Source organism: Vanacampus margaritifer, chromosome 14 (genome assembly GCF_051991255.1).
Source record: "Vanacampus margaritifer isolate UIUO_Vmar chromosome 14, RoL_Vmar_1.0, whole genome shotgun sequence".
Classification (NCBI taxonomy): Eukaryota; Metazoa; Chordata; class Actinopteri; order Syngnathiformes; family Syngnathidae; genus Vanacampus; species Vanacampus margaritifer.
The window spans coordinates 15656052-15672094 of NC_135445.1; the positions used below are offsets into that span (position 1 = coordinate 15656052).

A 16043-nucleotide genomic window follows, 5' to 3' on the forward strand; every position below is an offset into this window, starting at 1 on the left:
AAATTGGAAATTTGACCTAAAATAAGATACGCCTATAAAAAGAAAAAATGTTAAGCCAAGCATTACTTTTAAGCCTCAATTGACAGACGAGTGGATATTGTATAATATTTGTAAAGAAACATCTTCCCAGCAGGTGTCAGTGTGCGTCTTTGATTATTACAGCTCTGACGGTGAGACTCTAAGATAAGAATTTGATAGGGAGGGAGAGCCTGGAAACAGACAATCGTGGGATGCACAGAGTTCACTTGTGGTTCATCATCTGTAGACAATTTGAAGTTATGAACTCAAATTGTTGATTTGTTACCCTTCCAGCTTGATACTTTTCCAGCTACCCGCATCACAAAAGACAAACAATGATTGTGTGTGTGTGTAGTTTTACAGGTTTTGCCAGTTCTAAGTGTGGGAGATGAGCAAAATCAGCAACCCATTGCCTTTGTTGGGGAAGCCCCCCCCCCCCTTTTTTTTTTTTTAAACATGGTAACTTTATAGTTGTTAGTATAGTTTAGAATTGCATGCGAAACCCCCACAAAAAATGCACAGTTTAAAACTAACAGATTTATTTGCAACACCAAATGCATCACAGTCATTTCATTCTCAATGATTTCAAACATGCTGCCTGGCGGTGCTACAAACCTAAAAAGAAGAAAATCGAAAGAAATCGCACACAAGCATCAAACAAAACATTTACTAACTGCAGTCTTCTGAGAATTTTTTACACAAAGAAGAGTTCCAAAAATAAAAGCTCTTAGAGGTACCTTGATTTTTTTATATTTTTTATCTGGCACATAAAACAATGTAATCCTCTCCTTCTGCTTCTGTGTTGTACTTCAAGAATGAATAATACATCAACATATTGAGTAGCTCACACACTTTACAGAGAATCAGAGAAGAGTTAGTAACAGGCACAAAATGACTCCTTAAACATTGTAAACTTTTCAAGAGGATATTGAAACTACACTTAAGATTGAGGTTTATGGAAAACATGCATCAAGTACATCAGTCAAGAAGACAAGTTGGAGAACGAAGCAAACAATACGTGAAGGGAGGCTTAGATCACATATTTGCTTTGGAGTATCTGTTTGGGGGTGGGGGTGGTTATCATTGATGCGTGGGAGAAAGTAAAGCTACACAAGCCTGAGCTAAAAAAAAAAGTATTTCATGAGAAAATCTCACGAGAAGTGAAGTCAAAAGATGGAGGCTTTCATACCAAATACATGCATCGGATTCACTGAAGACACTAAAATGTCCCAAAGTGTGAATAAATGTGAGTGTGAATGGTTGTTTGTCTATACTGTTTTTTATGTCCACTCAGTAAGGTGGCCATACTTATTGAGATTTATATGGCACTCAATCAAACGTTGGCACTCACACACACACACACACACACACACAATGTGAAAGTAGTTTTTATCCGAGGTTTTGTGTCGTTGAAAAGAAATGCTTTTGTGTGAACTGTCTCTTTTTATTTTGATTTGGCACATTGGCAGATTAAAGGTGACACAGTGAAGCCGAAGCTTAAGGGCACATTAACCTCTCCAACAATTCCATTGTGTAAAACACACCAAAAACACACCATGTATTCTTGTATATACTGTAGAAGTCGTTATGTATCAACCTTCCTAAAAGTGCCGTGGAACTCATGTGAGGGAGGATTAAGCAACAACAAACTGCTGACTCTTGGCTGCCACTGGTCTCAGCACACTTTTCGGCTTGAAAGCCGTACAAATGCATCATTGGGGAAGCAATGAATACACAGAAAGCAAGCAAGAAAGGTGATTCTCATTTCTTGAGCAAATCAACACGCATTTTCCATAATGTAAGGCAGATAGGTGTCATGATTTTAGGTACATGGTTGACATGCACCAAAAAATTGAATGATCGAAAGTTAGATACATTTATCTGATGGAAAATGATTTGAAAAAAAATCTAGACATGGCAACCAAGAAAAAACATCACTGCAGCTGTTTCACGTGGAGATATAAATAGGTAATTATGGGAAAATAATAAATATACATTGCTAGTAGTCAAGGCAGACTTTTAACACTCTCCAGTGATAAACACCTACAGTAACTCCAAATGTGTTTGAAAACAATGTTGTTTTTTTTCCAGGTTCATTTTTCCAAAATGTTATCCAAACGAATCCAATATGTAAATATGCACAGTCTTAGGCCACCATGAAATCCATGGTTTAGTATAAATCTATATCACTCTCAACATGTATTGCACCCCCTCTAGGTGGGATGCAAGGCTGCTCAATCTGACCCAAAAAGAAATGAATTGAGTGGGCCTGCTGATTAAATTTCAACTGGTTTGAGAGAGGCAACCAAAACAGGAAGAAGCCTTTCCCTTGTTTTAAAGTGATGAAAAGATAAGACCATTTCACTTAAAACCACTAAGAAGCAGCAGTAAGGACCAGAATAGAAAACTATCCAAAGCTGAATTCACACTGCAGTACCTTGACTAACCATTAGAGGGAGAACTAGTGTTGCTCCAGTCCCATTGAGGCATTTAGGCAACATAATTTAATAGTGGAAAAGATAATAAGGTTATTTGTGTGTGGATGGGAGGAGATGAACAAGATGACACCAAAGAAGCATGCAAGCAAAGATGAGGAAAGACAGCGAAAGATTGGCGAGTTGAGAGCACACTTGGTCACTTCCTGAACGAGCTGTTGAGCTCTAGCATGCACATTTCTTCTCATCGGGCTGTGCAGTGGAGAGCTTTGTGGTCCCCGTGCCATTAGAAGGCTCCAAAGGCGGTTTGTCCACACACTGCTCCATCCTCTTCATGACCAGGTCCAACAGTGTGATCACCGCCTTTTCCACCTCCACCCCGGTCGCAGCGCTCGTCTCGAAATATGGGATCCTGTCAGCAACAAGTTTGCAAAGGTTTTTTTTATAGTAGGGATGTCAGGCCATTATATTTTTTAAAAATTGTTATTTAATTGCATGGCTTCAATAGTTAACTCACGGTTAATCGCAAATGTTATATATGTTCTAAATGTACAATAAAATATTTGTCGCTAAGTTTTCATACTCAAGTTAACATAAAATGGAAAAAAAACTAATAGAAATGTGGCTGAATCTTTTAGTTATTGATACAGCAATTTCTTAATAACTCATAAAATAGAGTTAAAATTAAAAAAGATGTACTGTACTAATATTGATTTGTGTTGAGGTTAATTTTCTGCCACTAGATGGCATAATTGCATTTGACAGTGGTAACCGCTTGGTGCATTTTTGTTTTCATATTTATAAGAGCTATCTAATATTTAACATGAAGTAACTTGTGAAATTCTATTACTGCAAATTTATTGCTGCAAAATTTTGACATGGACGTTTCGACTGGAATTCCCCCAGTACAGGCTTTCCAAGTAAGGGGCAGTCATTAATGGTGCGTTCAAAAAAATTGGTGCGTTAAAGGAACTTTACATTAACTCAAAATGAACGCACTCATTTTGACACCCCTAATTTATATCTTAAAGTCTAAAAATCAAGAACAAATCTTCTGTTCTATGCATCCCCACTAGTCTAAACATGACATTCTGATTAATATTGCATTTGTGGAATATGAATTAAGCACTGTTTTTAAGCCATCTCAGCCATCTCATTTTGCCACTGTCAACTAAAAATGACATCCATCACTAATGTACTATTAATCTCTATTAAGTGCCATCCTGTGGACGTACCCGTATTTATCTGCCAGCTCTTTTGCTTGTTTTTCTTGGACCTCGCGCTGGTCAGCCAGGTCTGCCTTGTTTCCCACCAAGACTATATCTGGGTTCTCACAGTAGGCGTTGGACTGCAGCTGGCCTGCAAGGCAACACAAGCAACCAATTGAGCTCTTATTTATCCAAACATTTCCACTTTTGTATCCAGCTGTGATTTGACACAAAGGCAATGCAGTTAAAAAAAAAAAATATGTGACTGTGACATCAACAACATACTCATCCAGTTTCTGACATTGAGGAAGCTCTGCTGGCTGGTGAGATCAAACATCAGCAGGAAGCCCATGGCGTCTCTGAAGAACGCCGTAGTCAGGCTGCGAAACCTGGAACACAAGCCCAAACAAGGCTTGACCATCAATTAGGTTTTGGATACATTTACAACCCTTTGCTAATTTCCATAGTATTATACATGTACATTGAATGTTTTATTGGTAATAAAATACAAGGTTATTAATTCACATTTAGAATCGGATAGCACAGATATACGTCCATATCTTTGTCATTAAAGTTCAATTTAAAGTTGCATTATGGAACTTTTTTCTCAAAAATAACTTTACAATAAGCTTTTTATTTGACCATTTATGACTGGAATGCCTTCTAATTAGTAGATTAACACCTTAGCTGTTCACAATTTGTACTCCTGCAAGCCTTTGGCCAATAATTTTCAGACTGGATTCGGGTTAGAATTTCCCGCGCCCTGTCTGCAGATGTGAGTAATGTGCGTGGCGTGTATGTGAAGAACGGTATTGCAGTTTCATTTTTCATCAGCAGGTGGCAGGAGCGATTCGAAATGGAACATTCTACGTTCAGTAGCTTTAATGCACATTTGGGCTTCTTCTTCTGGTGTATGCATCTTGACCAACAGGGGGCAGTATAAATAAGACAGATAGACTCGTGCGTACAACAGTTTCTCAGGGCAGTAATATTATTTCATCTTTGCAGAAGATAAACGATCTATGCCGGTCTGGATTTTTATATTGTCTATGTATGGCCGTATTGTGTTCAAATATCCATCACAAATAGCATAGATGCTATTTGTGATATTTGTTAGTCCATGCCGATGGTGTGAATTTTTGAAGGGTTGTAATATGTATTATCAAACACAAGTGCACTCTCATGAAACACATACTTATAAAAAAAAAAGGATTACATGTAAATGTCTTGAAGGTATTAAATGTAAACACTTTCCACACGAACACATGAAGAGGCAGTGCAATATATGCCAGATGTACTGTACGTAGGTGTATTGATTCTGTGTGATTAGTTTATCCCTTTGCCATAAAAAGCTCTACAAAGTATAATTAAAAACTTATGTAAGTGACTGAGTCATCCTTATGTGAGTCATCTATACTTGAAAAAAAACATTTAACAGATCAAAGCCTTTTAATTAGTAAAGACCACACACATACTGTACATTATGCAGAGTACACATAAATAATCTACTAAATTGTTTACAAGCAAACACAGCATACGTATACGTCAAATACGAGAAAATATGATGTGCTTATGCATCCAGTCATTATGAGGCATATTATGAGTCATCTCTGTTGGTGGTAGAGTGGCTTTGATGCTTTTGGTTTCATTTTCCCATCCTAATACCAAATAACTATTTGTAGATAGAAAAAATGTATATTTAAAACTGTATTGTGTTGACAAATATAAGACTCAAGATGATAAAATGCATTTTATAGAATAAGCACCTGAGCCTATGTAGCTTGGATGACTCAATTTCCTCAAATAATAGTTTCAAGAAAGCCCACCTTTCCTGTCCAGCTGTGTCCCAGAGCTGTAGGTGAACCTTGAAGGTTTTTCCTGCTGTCATTCCATTCGGGTTGGAAGTTGTGTACACCTGAGGAGAAATGCCAATTTCGGTTAAATATTCTTAGGTTTGGACGCATAAGTTAGGTATGTATAGTAGTATTCATAATTTGATAATTTGGTTCTTTGGTTTGAAATCTTTATGAAATGATACCAGAATTTTCCTCGTCCAAAGTTTCATGCATAAATGGTGCAACCTGATTGGACATTGTGTGTGATGTATTGTCCAACAAACATCACATTCCAGAATAAGAAGGGGGGGTTGCCTGTTGAGTTACAGTTTTACCAATTGGAGCAATTTCCACAATTTTTAGAAGGAAATGTTCACAATGGATCTTATGAAGTGTGACCACATCCTAAATATTGGTAATATTGATGAGGAATTTAATTGGATTGAATAGATTATTTAACTGTTTGTTGCCCAAATCATTGAGGATTGAGACAGTTTTTCTTATGAAATCCATTTTAAGCCAATGAGATCAACATGTGTGATGCAGTAGGTACGCTTGTATGCTAACTTGAAGGGTATGAGAGTTGCAGCTATCAAATATGTTGGCATTTGGAGTGACAATGAAAATTCTATTGAACAATAGAGTATATAGATAAACATTAAATGTTTTTTTGTGTTATGAATAAACAAATAACATTTCACTTAATAATGAACTAAATGAACTGAATTTAAACTGTGTCTTGTCTTCTCTAGTAACATTAGTAAGTGAGATTTTGGGCTGAGAGACAAAGTGACATCAAAACCACATTAGCACACTTGTGTAAGCCTGGTTTGTTAAAAATGGATTTGTATGAAATGCAACTGTGTCAGGCAGTTATCATCAATATGTGCTGAGTCATTTTCACCAATTAAACTGCCTTTGAAAAATAGTCCAAAGGCTCGTCAGCATACTTGCTTAGCGGCTAGCTGTTAGCTGCTAATGCTGGAAGAAAATACACAAACGACCAGCAGGCAGCAGAGCATAAGAGATCAACCACGGCCATGTTGAAAAAAAGTTAATTTACTCACAATTCTAAATAGATTTGTGAATAACGATGAAACTTAGCTATATTATTATGCTGATTGCTGCAAAACGGTAATATACTTTTTTTTTCCTGATGAAAGAAGAGACTCTAATCTTTCTTTTTGTAGGTTCCATGTTTTTATAGCAATAGAACAAAATATTCTGTGGGCTTTGCAAAATCAGTCACAATCCAGTAAAGCAGCCTAGAGTGAAGGGGATTGCTTCAGTGAAAATGGCTGGGAGTGAATTTGATTTGTTTCACTCTTGCAATCAAGAAGTGTCCATCTACAAAAGCATTACGAAATACTTTATTTCAATCCATTTGCACTTCTTTTTATCATGTACTAAATAAACCCTATGTCGATACATACAGCAGTTCAGAGGATATTCTACCAAATGCATCCAAGTACACTTTACTGGCAGGCTATGTGATCATTTCGTTGGTTTCCTTGGCAATCATGGAGTGGGAGGTGACCTATTTAATCCATGAGTCCAAAATTCTCCATTTTCCATCTGTAGACTACTTCAAGGAAGTGGTATCTCAACAGGCCTGAACACAGACACCGCTTGTGTTTGTGTATCTGTGGGAAGCCTCGGGCATCATTCACACCTTTGACTGTCACAAATGAGACAGCGTCACTGTCACTAGTGAGATTGAGAGTCTGTCCATACACTTCTTTATCCCATGGGAAATTTGTGGTAACATTTACCAGGTGACCAAAAAAAATAAATCATGAAAATCTTTACCTTAAAAATGAACAGGGCCAAGTATGTTTATTGTAAATGTGTACGTTTGTTTGTATCAAAGATGATGAGTTGGCAGTGTGTTACAAGAGTTCCACTCTTCTTCTGATGCTAAAATGTATGTAGTCAAGTGAAGTAAGAGAGACAACTACTGTAAATGGGAAATGAGAATTGAACCAATGTTTCTTTCTGTATGTGTGTTTCTCACCAACGGACTAACTATCAGCTGTTAGAAAACTACAGTTGGCTGTTTACTTTCCTACTCAGAGTGACATCACGCATGCTATGAGTCCAAGATTACAATTTCAGTGTCTCAGTCATCGACCTCTATCAAAATGGCGCCCTCAAATTGGGTCGTTGGAGACTTCTCCCTTCTCTCATCTAATAACAGCATTTACAAGAAGAGGGAGCAAAAGTGTGCTTGTATGATGAATACCAGTGTAAAGTGAGCTCTTGTGGTACAGATAGTACAGAAAATTTCCAGCTACTTATGAATGTATTGTTATCTATATTGTCTTTTATGTTTTATGTACATACATTTGACAAACCATGCTGTGCTTGTGCTCATTTGACAAAGACCAGCAAGCAATATTTTTAAAAGAGAAGCAGCGTGCAGCAGCATTTTTGTTTTACTGAATATCGACCTGTTATATACCAGATAAGTTTTATTGTATGTTAACATTTTCAGGAAAGCTGAAAAAAAAAAAGATGAAGATGAAGAGTTTTGTGTTTTGCATCAGAACTTTGAGCGTTACCTCTTATTGACTATGTGATCAGTCGGATAAAGATCTTGGTAGCATTTTCAGTTTCTGAATTTAAAAAAAAAACAGTGCCTTTCACTGTTATTCTCAAGTGAGTTAATACCAGATTCTCATATAAAAAGACTGAGTAGAGGACCAGTGATGAATCGTAGTGGTTGAACTTGAGTTTACAGCAGAAATGTATTGTAATTATCAGAAATACTGAAGTGTCTGCCAGACGGAAAGAAGCAAACTAAATTAATTGTACATTTAAAAGCACTGTATTTTCTTATTGAATAGTCCATAAAGGTCGCAAAGAGGAGTAATCTAATGTAGAATAGATAACTTGGGAAAAACTATCCTCTAAACATCCGACGTCCAATGGACCTCCAGATCGTTTCCAAATCACGTCGGCCGGTCGTGGACTGTATTTCTACGTCCATATGACCGCCAAAATAGGTTGACATATGACGTCTAACCATGGCCTTAATATGGACGTTGATGTGACGTCCCATACTCACCATGTTTGTACTTTGTACATGAGCACAAAAAAAGTATTATATACGCTGCATTATTTGTGTTTTTATAAATTTTTTAGTTAATAAAAAAATATATACGAATTTGTATTTTATTGTTAATTTTTTTTATTCGAAAGTTGACGTTTCGACACATATGTCACAAATTCATTTTATCCTGCGTGTGGTATACAGTAATTATAGGCTCCACCTCTCTACACTCTCGCATGTGTGCATTCAGAAAGTGGTCCTGTTGATCTGCTCAAGGTAAATTGCATTAAGCTGCCCCTTTTATTTTCTTATAGCCACATTTATACTTTTCGTTTCAACGCTGTATTATGATCTAAACATTATCAATAGCAGGAGGACCTGCTGAGCTCCATTTTTTTTTTTGCCATGCGGCTGAAAAATGGTCCACGTTTAGGCTGGGCGCTATGCTAGGTGCTAGGAGCTACAGCTAGCCACGCACAGATGCCACCACCGGTGTTCGTTGCCACTGTTTATTAATGGCCCGCTGTCCATTTTTAAGCAGCCTGTGACGTATACTAAAAATAACATTTGTTTGTCACTAAAAATGTTTTATATACAAGTAGAGCTTTTTGAAATAAGCTCTAATGCAAATTAACTATTTAAAATCAAACAAAGTAACAACATTCAGGTTTTTTAAGTGTGAGTGTCTTGGTTCAAATTGTAAGCATATCACATGAATCATTCCGAAGTAACTACTTTAAAAATAGTCATCTTATAACAGATTGCTCATGTTTTGGTTCTGAAAATAGGGATGGAATTTGCCTTCTGCTCAGTAGAGGGGAAGATGTTTTCTAGTGGGTTATAAGGTCTCTGACCACACCAAAATCTTGAAAAATCCTATATATATCCTATATAAACAACATACTTTAATTGCTTGACTGACTGATTGTGATGTCCTTGATAAATAAAAGTTAAAAAAAAAAAAAAAGGCCCTTGGCATCCTTCGATTTTTCTGTATGTGGCCCTTGAAGGATAAAGCTTGGACATCCTTGGACTACACTACAGCATAAGTTTCCTGGTATTTTGGTTTACTAAGTAAGCAGTAAATGTAATGAGCATCTAAAATGAAAAGTTGCAGCATGTGAATGAATATGATATGTATACGTATAAATACACATGTGTATGTGTATGTGCGTGTACAGCCACACCAGCATCTACATAAGTCAGTCCTGGGAATAAAGACAGCTGGGAACTAGCAACATTCCCATGTGGGTATTCACCTTTACCAAATTAGAACAGTCACATGATTCCAAACAGAGATCCCAAACTCCCCCATGTAATCTGTTTAACTTGTGCTATTTTCACAATACACAAACGTGACAACAACAACCTGTTTATTATCTGAAAAGAAAAACACCACAGCCACAGAATGAACTGAAGGATTCCAATAGTTGGCTGATCATGCAAATGACATCAATTTGTTAATCTCCCAAAATGACAAGTCAATTTTGTCAAAAGGTCACCGAGATAAAGAGAGAAAAAAAGCATAGCATGATATGCATACATTAGTTAAATCAGTACATTATTTTCATCGTTCGAGAAGGGTTTTATTGTAAATGTTATTGCTGCATCAGATATGACAAAAATAAGCCACAATCATCTATAAGGAAGACCTAATATTATGATATACCTGTAACCCATTAAAATGACTGGCAGAGACAAGAAACATGGACACACATCCTGCTTTTGCTAGAGGCGGGCGGCCTTACCACTCTTTTTTCCCTGAAGTCGATGCCGACTGTGGTGATGAACTTGGGGTTGAACTTGTTATCTGTGTATCGGTACAGGAATGTTGTCTTCCCCACGCCAGAGTCTCCCAGTGCAAGGAGCTTTATCAGGTAGTCATAATCCCCATCAGTCATAGTGATGACCAATAGAAACCTGGACAAGACAGACACAGACCCGGGTTAACACACAGACATTTTTAACCATGTACATTTTCAACTGCTTAACAACAGTGCATCATGATAGTTTTCACAGTGCTTCACTTTTCCGCATTTTGTTACAAAAAAGAATGAATAACCTAAAAAGAATGAATAACCTAAGACGATGCAACCAGTGTTATGTGATGACAAAAATGTCTTAAAACTAATAGTATTGTCTGTACTATTCCACTTCCATCAAAGCCAAAAGGGAGTCGTGACTGATCTCTATTAGTACGGATAACAGTTTGATTGAAGAGGAATGTAGCGTATTTGAGATGATTCTCTCTTCTCTGCCGATGGCCTCAGGGTTAAATGTGGGAATGTTTGGATGGACTATCACACGACTCCAATTCACTCAGCTGAAACAGATGATTAGAGAGAGGCCATAGTTTAACTGGCAGAACTGCTCACAATCACACTAAGGACAAGCATACATATAAGAAAGGATTTTTCAAAATCTTTGGCATACCCCACAGATAAAAATAAAACAACAACAACAAAAGGGCATTTAAGAGTTGGGTGCTCCGATAATCTCAACACAGCACCCCACACATCTAAAGACTATTTTCCACCACTGGTCAAGAATCTAGCCCTCTGAGGGAGAGCTCTCACGTGATCACATGGGACCTCACAAATATAAAGACGACTGAGCTCTTCCGGTTATGCACCGGTGGTTGCCGAGTGTTTCCGAAGAAGACCATAGGCGAGGCAATGTTGGCAAGGAAATACCTACTTCTTGCCGTCTGGGGAACGGACATTTATACAAAAAGCGGTATTGAGTAGGCCGCCTACTGTCCAAAGATGTACTGTATACCCGAGACCCAAGTGAGGCAGAATAAGCTATGGATGGACAACGGGCAAGACATAACTTTGTTTTATTTACCGCCGCTTCCTCTGATTGGCTACATTCCGTCACGTCACAGTCTGCGGAGTCAAATGGCTCGGGAGACGTCAGCTTCCCCCACAAGAAAAGTAAAGATTTTTGGTCATAAATATTGATCATGTTCATTAGTTAAGATTGTCGGCCCGGCTCATTTTGACCCTATTACTGGGACAAATCCTCATAACACACCTCAGACATGAGGGTAATCTTATAAAACAGAAGATTGTCAGGCGTTTGACATCTTTGGTTGGGAAGTGGCAAAAAACGGAACAAAAGCAACCCGATTATCTTTATGTGTTGTACCCGGCCTATCTCAGATCACGCTGAAAGCGCACCGATCAGGGCATGTGGTAAGATGGACAGCTAAATTATTCACCCCATTAGTATTTGATAAAATAAGACTTTTCAAGATGACAGGCACATGCAAGACGACAGGAGGGGGACGGCCAGCTTGTCAAGCTGAAGAAAAGCGTCAAGAGCCTTCGTAAGCATACTAGGCTTTAGGTTTTGTATACTTGAAATGGACTTTTTGGAAAACTAAGTCTCAGATACACAACAATACTCAGCTTTTTAGCAATCAGCATAAATGAATTAGTGCTGGTTCTAAACACGTTGAAACAAAACTAAATAAACGTTAGTAAATGTTGAAAATAAACATTGAGAAATTGTGAATGCATGTGTACCACTGCTCCTTATAACTCTCACATGGCATTGAAGAAGGGAGAGGCTGCTCTTAATATTTCAAGGCACTTTCGCAATTTCAGTCATTGATAGATCGCTGTAAAAAAAAAACGCCATTAATGCAGAAGAGTGTTTTTATCCATCTCACTGTGTGTGGACTGTCGTGTTTCTGTCAAAATGTACATTATGTTTAAAACTTCCAATTTCCTTACTGATAATTAAGTTTACTTTGTAAAACACACACACACACATAAGTAGCAGTAGAAGTATTAGTAGCAGTAGTATTAATAATAATAATAATAATAATAATAATAATAATAATAATAATAATAATAATAATAATAATAATAACTGCTGCAGTGATTTCAGTTTCATATCTGTAAGTAAAGTTGTATAAATGACTAATTTTTGTATACATGTAATCTAACAATTATCATGTGGCATCTGATTTCATGAAAAGAACCATGAAAGAGGGTGAATAAATGTGAGTAGTAGACATTACACCGATCTGATCGGCTGGATCGGGATCGGATGACATCTAGTATTTTATGCAAAATCGGTGATCGGCAGTAATGTCTTGATTCGCCCGATTGATCAATGACGCCATTGATCTGCTCAACGAAATAAGACGATATATGTTGTATTTATTGTTTACCAGCATTTTTGAATATTTCAACTGATGTCAGTCATACGTGGGTTTTCGCTATTCCCTATCACCTACGTATGGCGACGGTCGACTGTAGACTAAATATAAACATATTTTTTTGTTTTTTATTTAATAGATATATTGATCTATCTTCTGATTGTAACAGTGATCGATTAATATAATCTTTTCCCGGACACGATCGCTGATTGGCTGAAAAATCTTGATCGTGTCAATGTAGTGGGTAGTCTACTGATACGGGATGTTGTCATGTCTTACTGGAGATCAGCAATACTGTAATTGATGTATTGCTGAATTATGAGGGTGGAAGTACTTTGTATGTAATCTAAGTGAGGTGACAATACATTACATTTACAACATCATACTAAGAGGTACCCCTAAATTCACGCTCCACACCATCTCCCACATATCAGAAATTTACAGGCTATCAGAAATACTGCTGCATAGATTTTTTTACAGAGCTCATAGTAGAAAAAGCAGTCCCAAGAGCAAGCTAAATCTTCTATCTCAATAACAAGGAAGAACAAAACCATAAAGCACCACAGAGACATTAAAAATGCATGAAGAATCAAACACAACAGGGGAGATGGAAACAACCAGCAGTGTAGATGCAGACACAATGTGCAGCTCTATGGACAAATCATACAAAGCCAGTCAGGGCTTGTTGCAAGAAGATCGCATGAAGAAAGAAACGCAGAGAAATAAAACAGCTTTATCCAAGTGCATAGACATCACATATTTTCACACAAATGCAGTGTCAATCATATCTTTTTATATAAAAATGTGAAATAAAGGTCATTCCTGTGTATAAGAACATTGTTCTTACTTCTAAAAATACATGGAGAAGTTACATTTCATTAGTTCCTTTTATGACCGGAAATAATATAAATGTATTATCACCTCATCGTTATATTCAGTCTGTACAATTGTCTCTGTATTTCATTTTTTATATATTTATTTTCAAAGGCAAATAAAATTTGAAAATTATGCCATGGAAAATTGGGAGAACCAAATGTAAATACGGTACTATATGCTTATAAAATCTGTTAAGAGTGAAGAAAAGAAAAAAAGAAAGATCCCTTTAGCAAGAAACATGAAGTAGAATTATTGCTTTGGTGGCTAAAAGAAAAAGAAAAAGATGTGGTGACCTCCCCCATCATAATTTCTAGATTAATACAACAGAAAAAAAGAAAACAGATCTATAACTTTTAAATTCTAAGAATAAAGCATTTTGGACTTTCTTTGTTAATTAGATCAGTATTTGTCCATGTTTAGCTGTGTGTGTGTGTCTGTGTGCGTATTGATCACCAATCAATGTTGCATTTACAGTCACCCTTTTATTGACAAAACAGTCCAGAGAGATTTCATGAACATGATTAGCAGAACAAATTGGAGGACACGCCTTCCTGTATTTTCCAACTTGGTATGATAACATTACAGACCAGTCAAGTGCTGGATACAAACAGATGTATAGCTGTATATGTTTTCAAATTGATGATTAGTGCTCACTGGTCAATTGCACATGAAAAGGAGAGCTGACATTTGTCAGAGAAACCGAGGCTGATGCGTCCTCGAGAGTCGAGATCACCTTAAGCAAAGCAGACAACTGTTCTGCTCTGAAGACACCAGTGAAGGTCTTTGCTAAAGGCACCAATCTGCTTCCCAAAGTCAATAATCAATAACTGCTAAAGGGAATGAAGACTAACCCTTAATTATTTTGTCCAGACCTCCTCTGGGTTTCCTCAGCGGTTTTAAACCTTTCAGTGTTTCAGAACCACTTAACCAAACACTGAGGCATTCATGATGACAGTGCCCGCTGGGTCCTTCTGCTTCACCAATCTGGAGCTTTTCAGAGCAGAAGGATTTCTTCACACCTTCACAATGTTTTCAACAAAAAAATCATTAATCTTAGCTACTGCATTTTTGGACATTTCTGTATGTCTAAGCAGATGGTGGCAAGGACTCATTTGTCTAACTACTTTGGAAATTTTATTTTGGTATAGGTGGACATTAAGACCTACAATTCTGAAACAATAGCTCTAATTCATGGTGTGCACCCTTTGGATGTCCCACAGAGACACCCCCTCCTAACCCTCCATTTACTTAAGTCAATTTGTCCATTTGACCCTATTTTTAAATGAACTGCATTCATAGTTAATGACTCTTCTTCATGTAATGGGGACAACTGGGTAAAAATCCAGATCTATTTTCACTGTCCATCCACCCATCCATTCATGTTCTTCTGCTTATCTGAGGTCGACTCACGGGAAAGCAGGTTTAGCAAGGAAGCCCAGACTTTGCTTTCCCTAGCCACTTCATACAGACACTTTCAGGCCAACCGAGACATATAGTCTTTCCAGCGTGTCCTGAGTCCTCCCAGTGGTCTCCACCTAGTGGGATATGCCCGGAAAACCTCACCAGAGAGACGTTCAGGAGGCATCCTAACAAGATGCCCTAACCCCTTCGATGAGGAGGTGCACAGTAGAGCACCTTGATGATTGAGCTTCTCGTCTCTAAGGGTGTGCCCAAACATCCTCTGAAGAAAACTCTTTTCAGCTGACTGTATTGTGATCTTGTTCTTTGGGTCATGACCCATAGTTCGTGACCATAGGTGAAGGTGGGGACATTTATGATAATTTGAGAGCTTCACCTTTTGGCTCCTTCTGATTTGGCTTAGACTGATACAGAGTCCTCATCCCTGCATGCACTGCACCGATCCGCTTGTTGATGTCCCGCTCCATTTTCCCCCTCACTTCTGAACAAGACCACTTGAAGCAGGATCTCATCCCCGACCACGTCCTCAGAATTGGAGGTGCTGAATTTCATCCCAACCGCTTCGCGCTTAGCTGTGGAGTAACTCCAATGATAGTTGGAAATTGCAGCCTGATGGAGCCAACAAAACCAAGAAAAAGTAATACAGTACTTAGAGTCTTAGACCACCAAACCGGACCCCCTCAATGCCTTGGGTGTACCTAGGAATTCTATCCAAATACAACATGGACAGAATCGGTGAAAAGGGCAGCCATGGCGGAGTCCAAGCTTCACTGGAAACTCTGATTTAATGCCAGAAACGCACTCTAAACTCTTGCACCGGATCTACAGAAACCAAATTCCCTGTATCAGAGGATTCGGTACCCCAATAATCCTGAAAATCCCCTTCACAGAACTCCCCGGAAACACATAAGACATGTTATCGCAAGGAAAATTTTTGACCTGACTTCCGCTTTAAAGTCTCATAACACATCTAAAATCAGATGGTCAAATGAGTAAAACTAAATACGTAAAATTCTCCTTTTTTTAAGA

The 16043-nt window shown here is 37.8% G+C and overlaps 1 protein-coding gene across 3 annotated transcripts in view; it reads right to left on the minus strand.

Moving 5' to 3' along the window:
* Window positions 1-540: 540 nt before the first annotated feature.
* Window positions 541-16043, minus strand: part of rab27b (RAB27B, member RAS oncogene family) — a 45597-nt gene continuing 30094 nt past the window's right edge. For all 3 annotated transcript variants that reach the window (XM_077543020.1, XM_077543022.1, XM_077543021.1), the window contains 5 exons: window positions 10297-10468; window positions 5488-5576; window positions 3947-4050; window positions 3689-3812; window positions 541-2865 (listed from right to left, as the gene is read on the minus strand). In XM_077543020.1, the coding sequence (XP_077399146.1) occupies window positions 2679-2865; window positions 3689-3812; window positions 3947-4050; window positions 5488-5576; window positions 10297-10449 (657 nt within the window). In that variant the 5' untranslated portion in view covers window positions 10450-10468 and the 3' untranslated portion in view covers window positions 541-2678. The remainder of the gene's footprint in view (window positions 2866-3688; window positions 3813-3946; window positions 4051-5487; window positions 5577-10296; window positions 10469-16043) is intronic.